At 31.1% G+C, this 14,537-nt stretch overlaps 1 protein-coding gene across 2 annotated transcripts; it reads left to right on the forward strand.

The window, feature by feature from the left end:
- The first annotated feature begins 1,466 nt into the window (after window positions 1-1,466).
- On the forward strand, window positions 1,467-13,356 carry LOC148201091 (nucleobase-ascorbate transporter 12-like). Of its 2 annotated transcripts, XM_088112174.1 has the most exons (10): window positions 1,468-2,252; window positions 2,362-2,459; window positions 2,551-2,721; window positions 3,118-3,218; window positions 5,493-5,628; window positions 5,776-5,826; window positions 5,924-6,211; window positions 7,149-7,383; window positions 12,292-12,578; window positions 12,958-13,356. In XM_088112174.1, exons 1-10 carry the CDS (start codon window positions 1,775-1,777, stop codon window positions 13,177-13,179), a joined length of 2,067 nt encoding a protein of 688 aa, XP_087968300.1. In that variant the 5' UTR covers window positions 1,468-1,774; the 3' UTR covers window positions 13,180-13,356. The 2 variants fall into 2 exon arrangements, with proteins under 2 accessions (XP_087968301.1, XP_087968300.1); XM_088112175.1 differs by lacking the exon at window positions 5,776-5,826 and having other exon boundaries at window positions 1,467-2,252.
- The last annotated feature ends 1,181 nt before the right edge of the window (window positions 13,357-14,537 follow it).

Consider the following 14,537-nt stretch of genomic DNA (forward strand, 5'->3'; position numbering starts at 1 on the left):
TAAAGCCATATATATATATATATATATATATATATATATTATATATATATATAAAGAAATATCTAATCATGCGATTTTATCAATATTATACAATTAATAAATTTTTATAATTTGTTTTCAATCTAACTACGAAATCACATTTTCATTTCATCATGACTAAGCATATTACTTTTTGAATGAAATAACAATAATATAAATATTTTTTCAATATTTAAAAAATATATTATATAAATTCTAATCTATACAATGGGCTATTAAATATATATATATATATATATATATATATATATTATATATATATATATATATATATATATTTAACTAGGAACAGAATGTGTAAATTGGATCAAATAGTTTATGTATATTATTTGTTATAAATGAGCTTTATTATTTAAAAACATACCTTCTTTTTTTAAACTATTTTCAATGGGGTGGGGGAGTAGCACTTATATTATCTGAAGAAGATGACACATTAAATAATAACACACCACACTACAACAGAAACGCTCTTAATGCGACACAATAAAATACTCCATGGGTGAGTATAATAATTAAATATGCCATATAATAAATATGTAATATTTCATATTTAATAGTGGTCATAGTTTTTTTAATCATATAATTAATACGGTGTGAGTATTATTATCTACTTAACAAAAATATATATTCACCTATAATAAATTTTAAAATGAAATTAAAATTGTATATGTTTTAAATTTGATATAAATTAGTCTTATCAATGAGTTAAAACTTATAAATCAGTTTAATTCATTAAGAGTTCAAATTAGATTGGGTAAAAAAAAATTAAAATTTTGATAAGGTTAATTTTGAATATTTCAAGAAAATGATTTGGATTATATTATATTTTTTATTTATTTTGCATTCAAATTTATTTAAATTTAAATTAAAAAATATTTGTTATTTTTTTTTGAAATTGAAAAATGAAAACTTATTATTAAGTGATTTTAGTGAGTCAAGTTTAACCTATCAACTACGTGGACCTGTCAAATTGAATTTTTTTCACTAAATAATTAGTGAATTAAATTGAGTTTCCTCACTGAATAGTTAATGTAGGTGGGGGTAATTGTTTACACAACTGCTTTACACATTTTAATTCAAATACTAATTTAAAATTTTGTTTAATATATAAAAAATTAATAAAAATAAAAGATTAGATTTATTTATCTTTAAAATCTAAAAATTAAATTGCATAAAAAAATTAAATAAGCAAATTCAAATTTTATATCTAATAATATTTTTAGTTCTAAAATTATATTATGATTGATAATTTATTAAGTTTATTATATTTGAATAGATATTGTAAAAAAAAATATTAATAGTAGGCCTTACTAAAAGAAAAAGGGGAATAATAATCCCTGACGATGCTCCGTTTAAGCAGGGCAACAAAGTTCCTTCCGTTTTGTTTGTTTCTGTCTTTTCTTCGTAAGCCAGGTAATAGAATTTTGAACTCCACCGTTTGTCTAGGAAAGAAAGAACAAAATAAACACGAGAAATGGATAGATAAAATATCTCTCTTAAATTCCAACGTTCACCTTCACTCCACACTCAACTCTCACACTCTTTCCTTACTCTTCCCTTTCCAAATCTCACACATTTTCCATTTTCCATTTTCCATTTTCGCTCTCAGTTCCATTCGCGTGTAAAACCCTAGCACCTTCGCTTCTTCATTCCTGCAACTCCACGTGCCAGATCTGCAACCGTTAAGCTATGCACACCACTGCGCATACCGCATAGCATATAGCTTCTAACAAACATGTCCAATTCTGATTCTAACAACCGTAACAGCCTGGCTCCGTCGCCGCCGGAGCCAAAGCCAATGCCGCCTTCTTCCTGGGCCAAGAAAACAGGTTTCAGGCCCAAATTCTCCGGCGAGACCAATGCCACCGATTCGGGCCCGATAACCATCCCTACGCCCAACGGCGATATTGAGGCCGGTCGCGTTCGAACTCCGGCAACTGCTAACGGCGTCGCACAAGGCGACAAGCCTCCCGTTCCGGTTCCGCCTCGGCCTGCTATGGCAAAGAAGCGGGGAGACTCCGACGGCGTGCCGAAGAATTCAATTCCTAGCACCAACGGACAGGCGGCGGCGGCGGCGGCGGCGGCGGCGGAACAGCCGCCGAGGAGAAACGCGAGGCACGAGGAAGTGGTGGACGGCTTGCCGGTGGAGGTCGACGAGTTCGTGTCAAGGCACGCGCATATGAAGTACGAGCTCAGAGATTCACCTGGTTTAGGTATTGAAATATTTTTTAATTTGGATTTGAATAATTGAATGCTCGTTGATTTGATTTGGTTATGGTTGGAATTAAACTATGATTTCGATTTTCGTATGTGTTACTGTAGTTCCTATTGGCGTATACGGTGTTCAACACTACCTTTCGATGTTAGGTTCGTTGGTTCTGATTCCGCTTGTGATTGTTCCTGCCATGGGAGGCACTCATGTGAGTTGTTTTCATCCGGCTTAGTCTGTGTTTTCGTGTTGTGTGGTGTTTGGTTTTGGTGGCGAAGTTCTTGATGTGTTAGTGAGTGTAGGAGGAAACTTCTATGGTGGTATCGACCGTGCTCTTTGTCTCGGGGGTGACTACTCTCTTGCATGTTGCTTTTGGCTCCAGGTTACCCTTGATTCAGGGCCCTTCTTTTGTCTATCTGGCGCCAGCGCTCGCCATAATCAACTCCCCGGAGTTTCAAGGATTGAATGGAAATGTTTGTATCTTTACCCTTTCGTTTATTTTTCAGAATCTAGGAATTTTATTCCCTGCAATTCCTTTCGTTTATTTTTCAGAATCTAGGAATTTTATTCCCTGCAAACATGAATTGCGATTGTTGATGCGGGATGAAGTTTATATGATTCACATATTTACTTACAAGATCAAGTATGAGCTGTCTGATTTTCGTTCAACAAACAACAGGAAATCTGACTCCCAGAAGATATTGATTGCTGTCTGTATATTGGTTTTGTCTATAACAAAGTTGTCGGGTGTTGCAGCAGTTTCTAATTTTGTTTAGTTACTCATAATTGGGGAGTTATGTCACATTTTAGATTTTCTGATGGAATGATTGAAAAAAAAAAGATGATGAGGTTTATTTCTCTATTTGCAGAAATTCAAGCATATAATGAAGGAGCTCCAGGGGGCTATAATTATTGGTTCAGCTTTTCAAGCTTTACTTGGATATACTGGACTTATGTCACTGTTAGTAAGGTATGATTTTGGGATTTTCTCTACTTGGTTGCTTTTATTTGATTTTACATATGCACAATTCAACTTTTCACCAAACTAAATAATTGTGCATTAATGCAAGTGGTGTGCTAAAAGCTGAGAAATTCACGTTACCCGAATCGTAAGTGGAACTTAGACAAAAGTGTAGTTATGGAGAGGCAAAAATATTATCGCATAAGATTTCATTTCTTAGTTTTTTTTTTTTTTTTTTTTTTTTTTTTTTTTTTTTTTTTTTTTTTATGTTTAGGGGTGACAGATCAATCCAATTCATTCAATACAATATATAATATGAAAATAAAAAATGGATGGATCCATTTAATTTTATGAATGGCTAATGATTCATCTATTATTTTCAAAATATAATGGACCATTTAATCAATTCTTAATGAATCAAAATTAACTTACCTATTTTTTTCATATTTAAATCTTTCTTAAACTATTTTTTAAAATATTCAAAAAATTGTTTTAAAAAATATATATTTTAAAAAACATACGTCTAATTTCAATTACATTAATTGTTAATTTTTTTTATACTCTATTTATTGTGAACTATATCAGTGGGATATCCACCCATTTTTTTTAATGAAAACAGATGCATTATTGGTCATGAATAACATAAGTCATTTTGAAAAACAATTCATTGAGTTGAGTATGAGTAGTTAGATCAATCACCCCTTAAAATTTTTAATTTTATGAATATTTCTGAAATAAAATTATAATCGTGACATTAATATTAATTAAAACTAACCACTTTAACTACTTTTGTCGATGAAATAAATATTTGTTTATTATATAAAGCATTATTTTTGTTGATGAATTGGATATCCATTCATGAGAAAATTGTTAAGGAATGAATTAGATTTTTTTTAAATAAATAAAAAAATAAGTTAACAATTTAGTTTTATCTGATTCATCAAGTTTGTCACTCCTAATTATATTTAATTGGTTAAAAACACATAGAAGATCCAAGATTATTGACCATATTACATATGGACTTCATACATGAATATTTATGACAGTATGAATGTTTTTAAAACTGAGCCATTCATTGAATTGCTCATGACACTAGTTCAAGGATCAATTGTTCACTCATAATCGAACCAGTATTAACAAAGTAATATGTAAAATAGTATTAAAAAAATATAATATCACAACTTATGACACCAAAAATACAAAGACAATATCATTCTATAGTTTAATAACATTCAAAAGTATAAAGTCGTACTTAGATTTAAGTTTTAACAAACACAAGTACACAACAATGTTCATTAACAAATAGCAGGTTTACGTGTAAAATAAAAAGGGAAATATCATTTTTTTTCTTTTGTTTTTCTCCCCACCTTTTAATGAAAAAAAAAAATGAAAATGGCCTCATATCAAGAATTTCAATAACCCACTATAAATCAATCTTTGGAAGTTTTGACCAGTTTTTTTTTTCTTTGACTGGTTATTAGTTATATGATTTTAGGAGTTTTGACCAGTTTTTTTTTTCTTTGACTGGTTATTAGTTATATGATTTAATTTAGACCAGACACTACACTGACATTTCAGTGAAACACACACACACATGTATATACATACATGTGTTTGTGTACGTATATGCAAGGCTTGCGTTAACATATCCTGACCCTGTTGTACCTCATATTTTAAAAATGTTTCTGTATCCCTGACGCAATCATCGTACTAGTTGAGCTAACTCCTGACAGCATTTCTTATAATAAATAATTGCCAAATTCAACACTACAGAAGGTTATATAAAATTTAAATATGGTCTATAATAATATTAATAATGGTGTTCTCATGCTAACAATCATTAGATGATGATTTATGTAGATCTAAAAAATTTCTCCTCTTCCATAATAGAACTGGTGAATATATTAACCAAAAATTGCTAGATAAGCAATATACTTTTAGAATAGTTTGAGTATTTTTTGTTGGTTTATGGTATTGATACCGTCAGTTCCCATAATTAAGATGCTGAGATAATTGTACCATCAAAACATGTTTTTTTTAATAGTTTTACGTATACCTTCTATGAATATGATTCCTCCCACCTATACCCCCCGTTGTTGTTTTATGCAATATAAAACTGTCTTTGGCCTTTAGTCACATCTTAAAATTTTCAATCCTTTCGTCACAATTTAAAATTAAGTCACTTCATTGCCTGAGTTGACTGAAATAAAAACATCAAATTTCGGTCTTACTTTCTGTTCAGTGTAGTTGATAATGAGCCTCATTTTATGTGTTTCCTTACAGGTTGATAAATCCTGTAGTTGTAGCCCCAACTATTGCTGCTGTTGGACTTTCATTTTACAGTTATGGTTTCCCATTAGTTGGTACATGTATTGAGATCGGTGCAGTTCAAATATTAGTGGCTATTGTTTTTTCTCTTGTAAGTTTGTTTAATTGACCTTGAGTGTTATTTCTTTTGATATGGATTCACTCATTTATTCTTTATTTAAAAAATCCTGGAGTGTGTATAGTATTGCTTGGTGCACTGGACTAGAATTTGTAATCTGTTATTTCTTTATTTCCACAGTATCTTCGTAAGATATCTGTTCTTGGGCATCGCATATTTCTAATTTATGCAGTAAGTTGACTGCTACAATATCTTACGTAACTCTTTAGTCGTTGAAATAAATTCTGGCTGTAGCAAATGATTTGTGTTTTCTTTGCCTAATTGCCAGGTTCCTCTGGGACTGGCAATTACATGGGCATTTGCTTTCTTGCTGACTGAAGCCGGAGCTTACAGCTACAAAGGGTGCGATATAAATATACCTGCCTCAAATATGGTTTCAGAGCATTGCAGAAAACATTTTTCAAGGATGAGGCGTTGTCGGGTTGATACATCTCAAGCACTGTTATCCTCTCCATGGTTTAGGTTTCCTTATCCATTACAATGGGGTACCCCTGTCTTCCATTGGAAAATGGCTCTTGTAATGTGTGTGGTTTCCTTAATCTCATCAGTAGATTCGGTGAGTTTCTTGTCTTTCTCTTCCTGGGCTGTATTTTATCTTACTATGAATATGTTGATCACTTGATATATGCTATTTCAGAAAAAAAAAACCTAGTTATCTTCGGGGCCCTTATAGCATCTTCATAGCCATTTCTAGCAATATTGTATTTATAAGTGTAAATGATAGATATAAAGTCGGTTAGGTTTAACCTTTTATCCTCTGTTTTTCAGTCTATATAAGGCTTGTATTCTTTGTATTTTCAGTAAGCTTTTATGAAAGTATTTTCTTTCCCTTTCTTCTCTTGTTTCCTTTAACAATAAGGCTTCTCTTTTTCTTTGACGTGGTACAGGCTTTGATGGGAAATTGTGATTTGTATCTACTACCAACTTCATAACTTTGTTCTGGTTGTATTGTATTTACAAGACCATTCTTTTTCTTGGATTTGCACCTACTACTATGATATACATTTAATAAAAATGCTCCTTTGGAGGGAAAAATATGAACCTTGCATATACTATTGTAAGTTAATTTTTAACTGAAAACTTCGTCAATAAAGGTGAAAAACTTTTGCTATTGAAATTACACATTATGGGATCCAAACTTAAAATTCATGATTTTCATCTTGTTATAATTTATATGATCACTGTTTTTTCTTGTGCCCATTATCTATTAACATCAAGTAAACACCAAGTGTAAGGTGAGTAATATTGCATTGGTTCTATCTCAAGACTTACGAATTTACTACATCAATGACAATAACTATTTAATTGATAAAGTTTTAAGAATTCTGATGCTGCAAGGTGGTTATCAAATAAAAATATGTGTTGCTCTAGTTGAGAACAACGGTGTAATATCTCAAGTAAAATGATATGTTCCTTGTATTTTTCTCTGTATGCAGGATTATAAGAAATCATTGTACCGTGTCATTGATATTTATTTATTTTAATCTTTGCAGGTTGGCACATACCATGCATCTTCGTTATTGGTTGCATCCAGACCACCGACTACAGGAGTTCTTAGTCGAGGAATTGGCGTTGAAGGTCTTTCTAGTGTCTTGGCTGGTCTGTGGGGAACTGGAACCGGATCTATAACTTTAACTGAAAATGTTCACACAATTGCTGTGACTAAAATGGGAAGCCGCCGGGCAGTTCAACTGGGTGCATGCTTTCTGATAGTGTTGTCTCTTGTGGGTAAGTTTCTGTAATTTTTCTGTGCTTGGATCTAGTCTAACCTTCTTCCGATGTACACTTATTCTTTATCATGAAATTTCTTTGGTTTCCCAGTGATTCTCAAAATTCATTTTTCTGGTCTCCAGCAATTAGTACAATTATTTATGTGAAACATATAATGTTTGTAAACATCATTCTGGAAATCAAGCTTCCAGAAGAATTACAGGGTGTAGAATAAAAATTTGCCTTATCGTAGTTCATTATGATGTCCAAACTGAATTATTAATCTAATCCTATGTAAGTTCTTGTCCAAACAAATGTCTACTTCTATTTTCACTTGATCAATGATTTCCTATTATGTGAATAAAGAAATATGTCTTTTGGGGCAAAATTTGACCAGTGCAAAGTTTCCAAATATATCAATTTGAGTTGGGTTAGAAAAATGGTCCAGCAAGAGGGGAGGGGGTTGAACTCAATTGGGTTTGAAATTTACTGAGTATTATTTCCTTTGAGTCAAATGGTTTCAATGATCAAGGAAGAATTTCTCTTTTATAAGATTGTAAGGTACGACGAGGTCTTCAAAGCAATATGCACTTTCAGCTATTGCTGTATCAGGTTTAAAAATCTTCACATTTTTAAGAAAACATGTCATATGCCCCAAACTTATGAGTTCAAGGGGTAAAGAGAAAGTAACATAACGAGATTTGTATACTGGTTCACTTTTAACCCATCTAGTCTTTCAATCAATTGATTAGGATTCCACCAAATTTTTAAAAGTTTATATTATAAACACACTTCACATGCAAACTTAGATAGAAAGTTTAACCACGAAAGTTTCTTGATCCCCAAAAGAACACTTTCAAATTCACTTATGAAAATCTAACATGAGTTATACACTTTAACACAGCCCCTGTCTGAAAGATTTACAAACCCATCATGCAAAAGAAAAAAGTTTAGAATATCATCTGAGTAAACCTTCATAAGCAAAACACTAATCTTTCATAGGAATGTTGAACTTCTTTCATCTTGATCCACAAAAATTTCCTGATATACTTTTGAAAAGATGTTAAACCACTGTGTATGAACTTGATTTCTCTCTCAAAAATCTCGTTGGTCTTTATCTGAAAACGATTTTATGTGGAGAAAAGGGAGTTTTCAAACCTTTAATAGTTGTTGGCTGTCGAATTTAATGTTAAAATGCTATGTGACTTCTGAAGGAACAAAGCCTCGTGCATGTTTATATATTAAAGTAATTTTAATACATTCATTATTTAATCAAGCTGATTTAATGGATTAAACCAGACAACCCCCACGTGTTACCCTTCTGTCTTTTAGTCTGTTAAATCTAACAAAAGAGAAACTTTTTCTTCCCTCTAACATCATCATCAAATGTAAGAAGGAGAAAAAATTGAAGCATTTAAAAAAAGTTGTCACAAAACAAAACATATTCATTAGTGGATTAGACATTAGAGCAACCCATTGAATTCACTCAAAGCATGGAAAACTAATTATTCCTTGCTAATTGAAGTTGTGCAATTTATTCCTTGATCTCAACAATTTGCTGCCTAAGATTTTGAAAACTAATAGTGCAATCTTCTTGTGTTTTCCATTATCCTTCAGCACAAGATAGTTAATTCTTCTTGAGTTTTCGATTGTCCTTCAGCAAGACAGACAATTCTTGAGAACCAGAGTTAATTGGTTTTCCATGCTTTAAGTGTGTTCTATGTATTGCTCTAATGTTTCCTTGGTTTCAATGCAATTTGAGTTTGTCTATTCTCGAAGTTTTCAATGTAATGTATGAGTTTATTTATTGAATGTTGTATTTTGTAGTCTCATTCATTAATGACAATGTTGTGTAATTTTTTCATTGCTTCATTCTTTTTCATTAGCATATAATTATATTTGGTGATATCTAAAGGGAGAAAAATATTTTATTGCTTTACAAAACCTGAAGACTTCATCGACACAAAGTATATAATGATAAAGGAAAGTTTGTCATCTTGGTTCCAATGTAATGTGAGTTTATTTATTTAATGTCATGTTTTATAATCTCATTCATTAATGAAAATGTTTGTGATTTTTTTAAATGCTTCATTCTTTTTCATTAACATATAATTAGATTTGATGATATTAGAAAGGGAGAAAAATATTTTATTGTTTTACACAACCTGATGACTTGATCAACCCAAAGTATATAATGATAAAGGAAAGTTTGTCATTATCACATATGAAGAGTTTGTTGGCAAGTGATGCAATACCTCTTAGAAGTGTTGTAGATTCAAACCTTGTATTTGACTTTTTAGATATAGTGGTGATGTGTTTTTCCTTTTATTTTTTGTTTTATACACTTTAGAAAGATTTTAAATGTTCTTTTGTTAATTTCTAGTTTAATCCATTAAAGTTATTATCAAAGAGATTATATGATTGGATTTAACATAATAAAATGGAGAATGTAAATGTGAAGGTTATATGATTTAATTGATTTAATCTATTTAGAGTATGTTTGGCAAAACTAGTTGCTAAGCTCATACCTAAAAGTTTCGAAACTAGCTTATTGGATTACAAGTGCTTGGTAAACTAGATGATAAACTAGTTGGTAAATGTAAAATAAAGGATATAACTACATAAGTTTTATTATATAAATGAAATTTATGTTTTTTAACAAGAATATAATGTTATGTAATTATAATTTACATTTTTCAACTAACTAAATTATTATTAATCTTTTTAGTACTTTTTTTTAAAGTTGTATAGACTTTTTTATTTGAAAAAGTAATTTTTTTTTAAGTTGATGTGATGAGTATTAATTAAATTTAAAATTTCATCCTTCTCTATTTAAACTCCTGTAACATGATTTTTTTAACAATTTTCAATCTCTAATTTTCACATTGCATCATGAAATAAAACATTAGTTACTTCAATTTATAATAAATCTTTTTTAATTTGAACTAGATAAAAAAATTAAAAAGCAAGCCATCAAATACTAAAAATAGTGCAATAATTAGTTGTCTAAGGAGTAGTAATGGAAGAAAATTAAACAAATTGCAAACTAGAAGCCAGCTGGAGTAGGTTGTAAGTTATAAGCTAGAAACTCTTCAATAAGTTATTTTGAGGTACTCACAGTAGACTTTTATGTTGGTCAAACTATCTTAAAGCTAGTAATTTATTGGTCTTAAAAGACACTCTTAAAATCATTTTAATCCATTAAAATGTGTAAGTCTTTTCTTCAAAACTCAAAGGGCAGCAAATATAAAGGTTTGAAAACTCTTTTTTCTATATATCAAATCATTCCAACAAATGATCAAATAGGTTTTTGTGAGAGAAATCAAGTTCTTCTACAATGGTCTAGCTTCTTTGCAGAAGATCATCAAGAATTATTTGTGGATAAAGAGCAAAGAAGTTTGACATCCTATGCAAGATTGCCAATTGTTTTTTGGCAAGACTTTTTTCCAAATGATGTTGTTATGAACTTTTTCTTTTGCAATGTGGGTTTCTAAATCCTTAAGACGGGTTGTGTTGAGGTGTATAGCTTACAGTAGAGTTTCACAAGTGGGTTTGAAAGTGTTCTGGTAGTGTTCAAGAAACATTCTTGGTTAGCTTTTCTAAGTTTGCATGTGAGGTGTTTTCAAAGTTTGAAAATTTAATAGAATCATACTTAGCTGATTAAAAAACTGGATATAGCTCCCTAGAGTTAAGAATGAACCAGTACAAAAGTCTTTGTATATTCTTTCCTTTTATTCTCTCTTGAACTCATACTTTGATGCATATGGTATGTTTTCTAAAAATTTGAACTTAGAGTTTGATTCTATAATATCTGAAACTGTTTTTATTGATTTCATGATCTCATCCCTTACAATCTTTGGAAAGAAAAGATTTTCTTGCTCAAGCTCTGTAGATAATTTTCGTCAACTTTTTCATGAATCTGTTCAGCATTTCAGTAATACGCATCAGTATTAATTTCATACATTTGAAATATGAATCATGAGATTCATTTTCTTACATGATTTTGTGTTGCCATTTAAGGTATGCCTAAGGGCACTAACAGCTTTATGTGTTTAACTGTGCTAAATAATGCACTCAGAGGAGCTGGTTTTTAAGTTAACTGTGCTAAATGAAAGGTTAGAGAATCTCAACATTGCTTAGATTGTTTACATACATATGATTAGATAATTTTGCAACCTTTAATATTCAGTTTTCCCTGCATTTACAAATGCTTTTCCTAAGTTGCATATTTCCAAATTACTAACTACCATAATATTTTATGATAGCAATATTATTTTAGCATCATCGTGAGATATGTAAATAACTCGAAAATGCTCAATTATATTAAAATTTGTGTTGGATTTGATACATATTTGACTGACCCAGCTACTTCTGAGGTATTCTTGCTTCATATTTCGTTGCAGCTAAATGCTTCAATGGGGCTTTATTTAACTGGATGCTAGTTATCCCTTTTTGAATAATGATCTAGAGAGATTTGTATCTTCCAAGTGAAAGAACCTTTCTTGTTTTCAATTTGTCTGTTGAACATGTAGTGCTTTGAAGCTACTGGCATTGCATAAAATCTCAATTCTAACCGAAAAAGTGGTTTTGAAGCTTCTCTGAGATACTTTCTCTGTTCTCCTATCCATATTTTTGGCATATAAGAGTGGTTATTGATAACCAGTGTTACCAATGCCATTTAACCACTGTTCATCACAAAGTCCATCAACTTACATTGAAACAATAAATAAGTTGTTGATTTCTCGGATGTCTGTACCCATTTTTGTGACTAAATGAGTCATAATACAGTTAGGATGTGTGATTTATTCAGTCTTCTTTTTGCTGCCTTATGCCCATTTTATATAGTTTTTGTAGTTTTATGCTCTCATCTGTGAAACAACTTCTTTTACAAATTATGTGTTTAATTTTGCTTATGCTGCACAACAGGTAAGGTTGGAGGATTCATTGCTTCAATACCTGAAGTTATGGTTGCGGGTCTCCTCTGCTTTATGTGGGCAATGCTCACTGCATTAGGCTTGTCAAATCTACGCTACAGTGAGGCTGGAAGCTCTCGCAATATCATCATAGTTGGGCTATCACTGTTTTTCTCGCTTTCAATACCTGCTTACTTTCAACAATACGGCATCTCTCCAAATTCCAACCTGTCTGTACCAAATTACTTTCAGCCCTACATTGTGGCTTCTCACGGTCCTATCCACAGCAAATATGGAGGGGTATGCCTGTGTCTTTTATGTTTTACTGGCATGTATATGGTGCTTGAATTTATGTCAAATTTTCAGAAAAGATAGAAAGTAATCCAAAGGCCACTTTCATCTCTCTAGATGGGTGTGTGGCTCATGAAACTCTCATTACATGTTTATTTCCATGATACTGTGAATGGACATTGAAACTACCCATGCTTAATAGGGAATATGTATTTGGTTTCTTATTGTAAGGTCAAATTGCCTGTTACTCCATAGTTTTTACCAAGTATTCATTATGTGGTGAAACTGTTAAGCTAAAAAGTATTCAATTCATTATGTCTCTGGAATTGGTATTAATTTATTTTAACACTTGAATGCTGGTTAAAAATTACTGTTACTCCTTTTGCAGTTGAACTATGTGTTGAACACGCTTTTTTCGCTACACATGGTGATAGCCTTTCTTGTGGCTGTTATTCTGGATAATACCGTACCTGGCAGTAAGATGGAACGTGGGGTATATGTTTGGTCCGAAGCTGAGATTGCTAGAAGAGAACCTGCTGTTGCTAATGACTATGAGTTGCCTTTCAGAATTGGTCGGATTTTTCGATGGGTCAAGTGGGTTGGCCTGTAATGTAGAACGCATGTGTTTCTTGAGTGTACTAGTAATTGGTAATGCATCTTTGTGTTGTAAGTTATTAGATTAAACTTGTAGCTAGTTTTTTATTCATTCCAAATATCCAGGTCTATTTTTTCATAGAGGCGAGAGATTTGACAAATCATTTTCAATGTATATATACTTTTTTTTGTAGCTCTCTCAAGCTTCATTTGCAATTCCTAGTTGAGACTAACTATATATAATTATAATTGTCATGAAAGGTTTGTGCTGTTGTCAATATCTCTAGTGTAATATTCATTGCGTGAACAATCTGTAAGAATGAATATAAAGGCAGCTCATTTTACAGTGTTATTTAAATTCATTACGAAAAATGCTGTGCTAAAAGGTACGGCTCCAAATAATTAAAATTAATTTATAACCAAATGAAGTCAAATCATTTTAATATTTTGAATTCATATTTAAGTCATTTTTATTATTTTAAATTCACCATTTAATTGGATATGGATTGAAACTGTGTTTTCGATTTGAAAAAAAGAAGACAAATTCAATGTAGAGTAGACATAGTTTAGATAAGATATTTAAGTATTGGTCTTGGGAGAAACCATATTACTTTCTCTATAAAGATATATTTGGTCCGAACTTTGTTGAGGAATCATTGATTAATCCTCTACAAGGAAATATTTATGTAGGTCATGCATGAATGAGAATCTTCAACTGAGTATTAGACGGAGTATTCTTTTGTTTGTGCCTTTAATCAATATATTTGTGGCTAACATTAGAACTTTCAGGTTAAGTTTGGTCAGGATATCTTTTTGGTGGCTTCAATTAAAGCATCACCAACTCAGCCAGTGAAAATGATTTAATATTTTTAATTTTTTTTATAGAAATAATGATACAAGTCTTTACGTGTAATTATTATTAATAAATCATACATTTTATTGTCTAGTTTGTCTAGCCTATTTTACGAAGACTATTTTATACAACTAAGATAGCAATTTAATCAACTATTTGTCGTATCTTCTTAGGAAAACATAGTAGTATACATAGGGAGACGAAAATAATTTATGACCTACATCCCCTCTCAAATTGGTGCTATTTGGGGGCGTTAATTTGTTAATTAGAAAGTAATGACGCAAACTAGAAATAACTTTAGTTGAAAATATTCGCAACTTAAATTTACATCTATGTTTCGTTTGCTAATGTTATACTAAAATTGCAACAATATGAACAAAACTTATATTGCAACATGAAGAAGCATTCGATCTAATTGAGGAAATTCAATTTCAGGCAAAAAAATCATGTTATTATTTCAAAATAAGTAGCAGACATGATAATATTTTGATTCAATAGATGCTCTATAGATTTGTATATGT

The sequence above is a fragment of the Vigna umbellata genome, chromosome 4 (genome assembly GCF_029865625.1).
Source record: "Vigna umbellata cultivar VRB3 chromosome 4, Vumbellata_1.0, whole genome shotgun sequence".
Taxonomy (NCBI): Eukaryota; Viridiplantae; Streptophyta; class Magnoliopsida; order Fabales; family Fabaceae; genus Vigna; species Vigna umbellata.

What these genes read in the sequence shown, in the direction of transcription:
- LOC148201091 (XM_088112174.1), top strand. Translation starts at nt 1,775, where the DNA reads ATGTCCAATTCTGATTCTAACAACCGTAACAGCCTGGCTCCGTCGCCG. An exon ending in CTGCCATGGGAGGCACTCAT is followed by an intron (nt 2,460 to 2,550) that starts GTGAGTTGTTTT and finishes TAGTGAGTGTAG; the next exon opens with GAGGAAACTTCTATGGTGGT. An exon ending in TCCACAGCAAATATGGAGGG is followed by an intron (nt 12,579 to 12,957) that starts GTATGCCTGTGT and finishes CTCCTTTTGCAG; the next exon opens with TTGAACTATGTGTTGAACAC.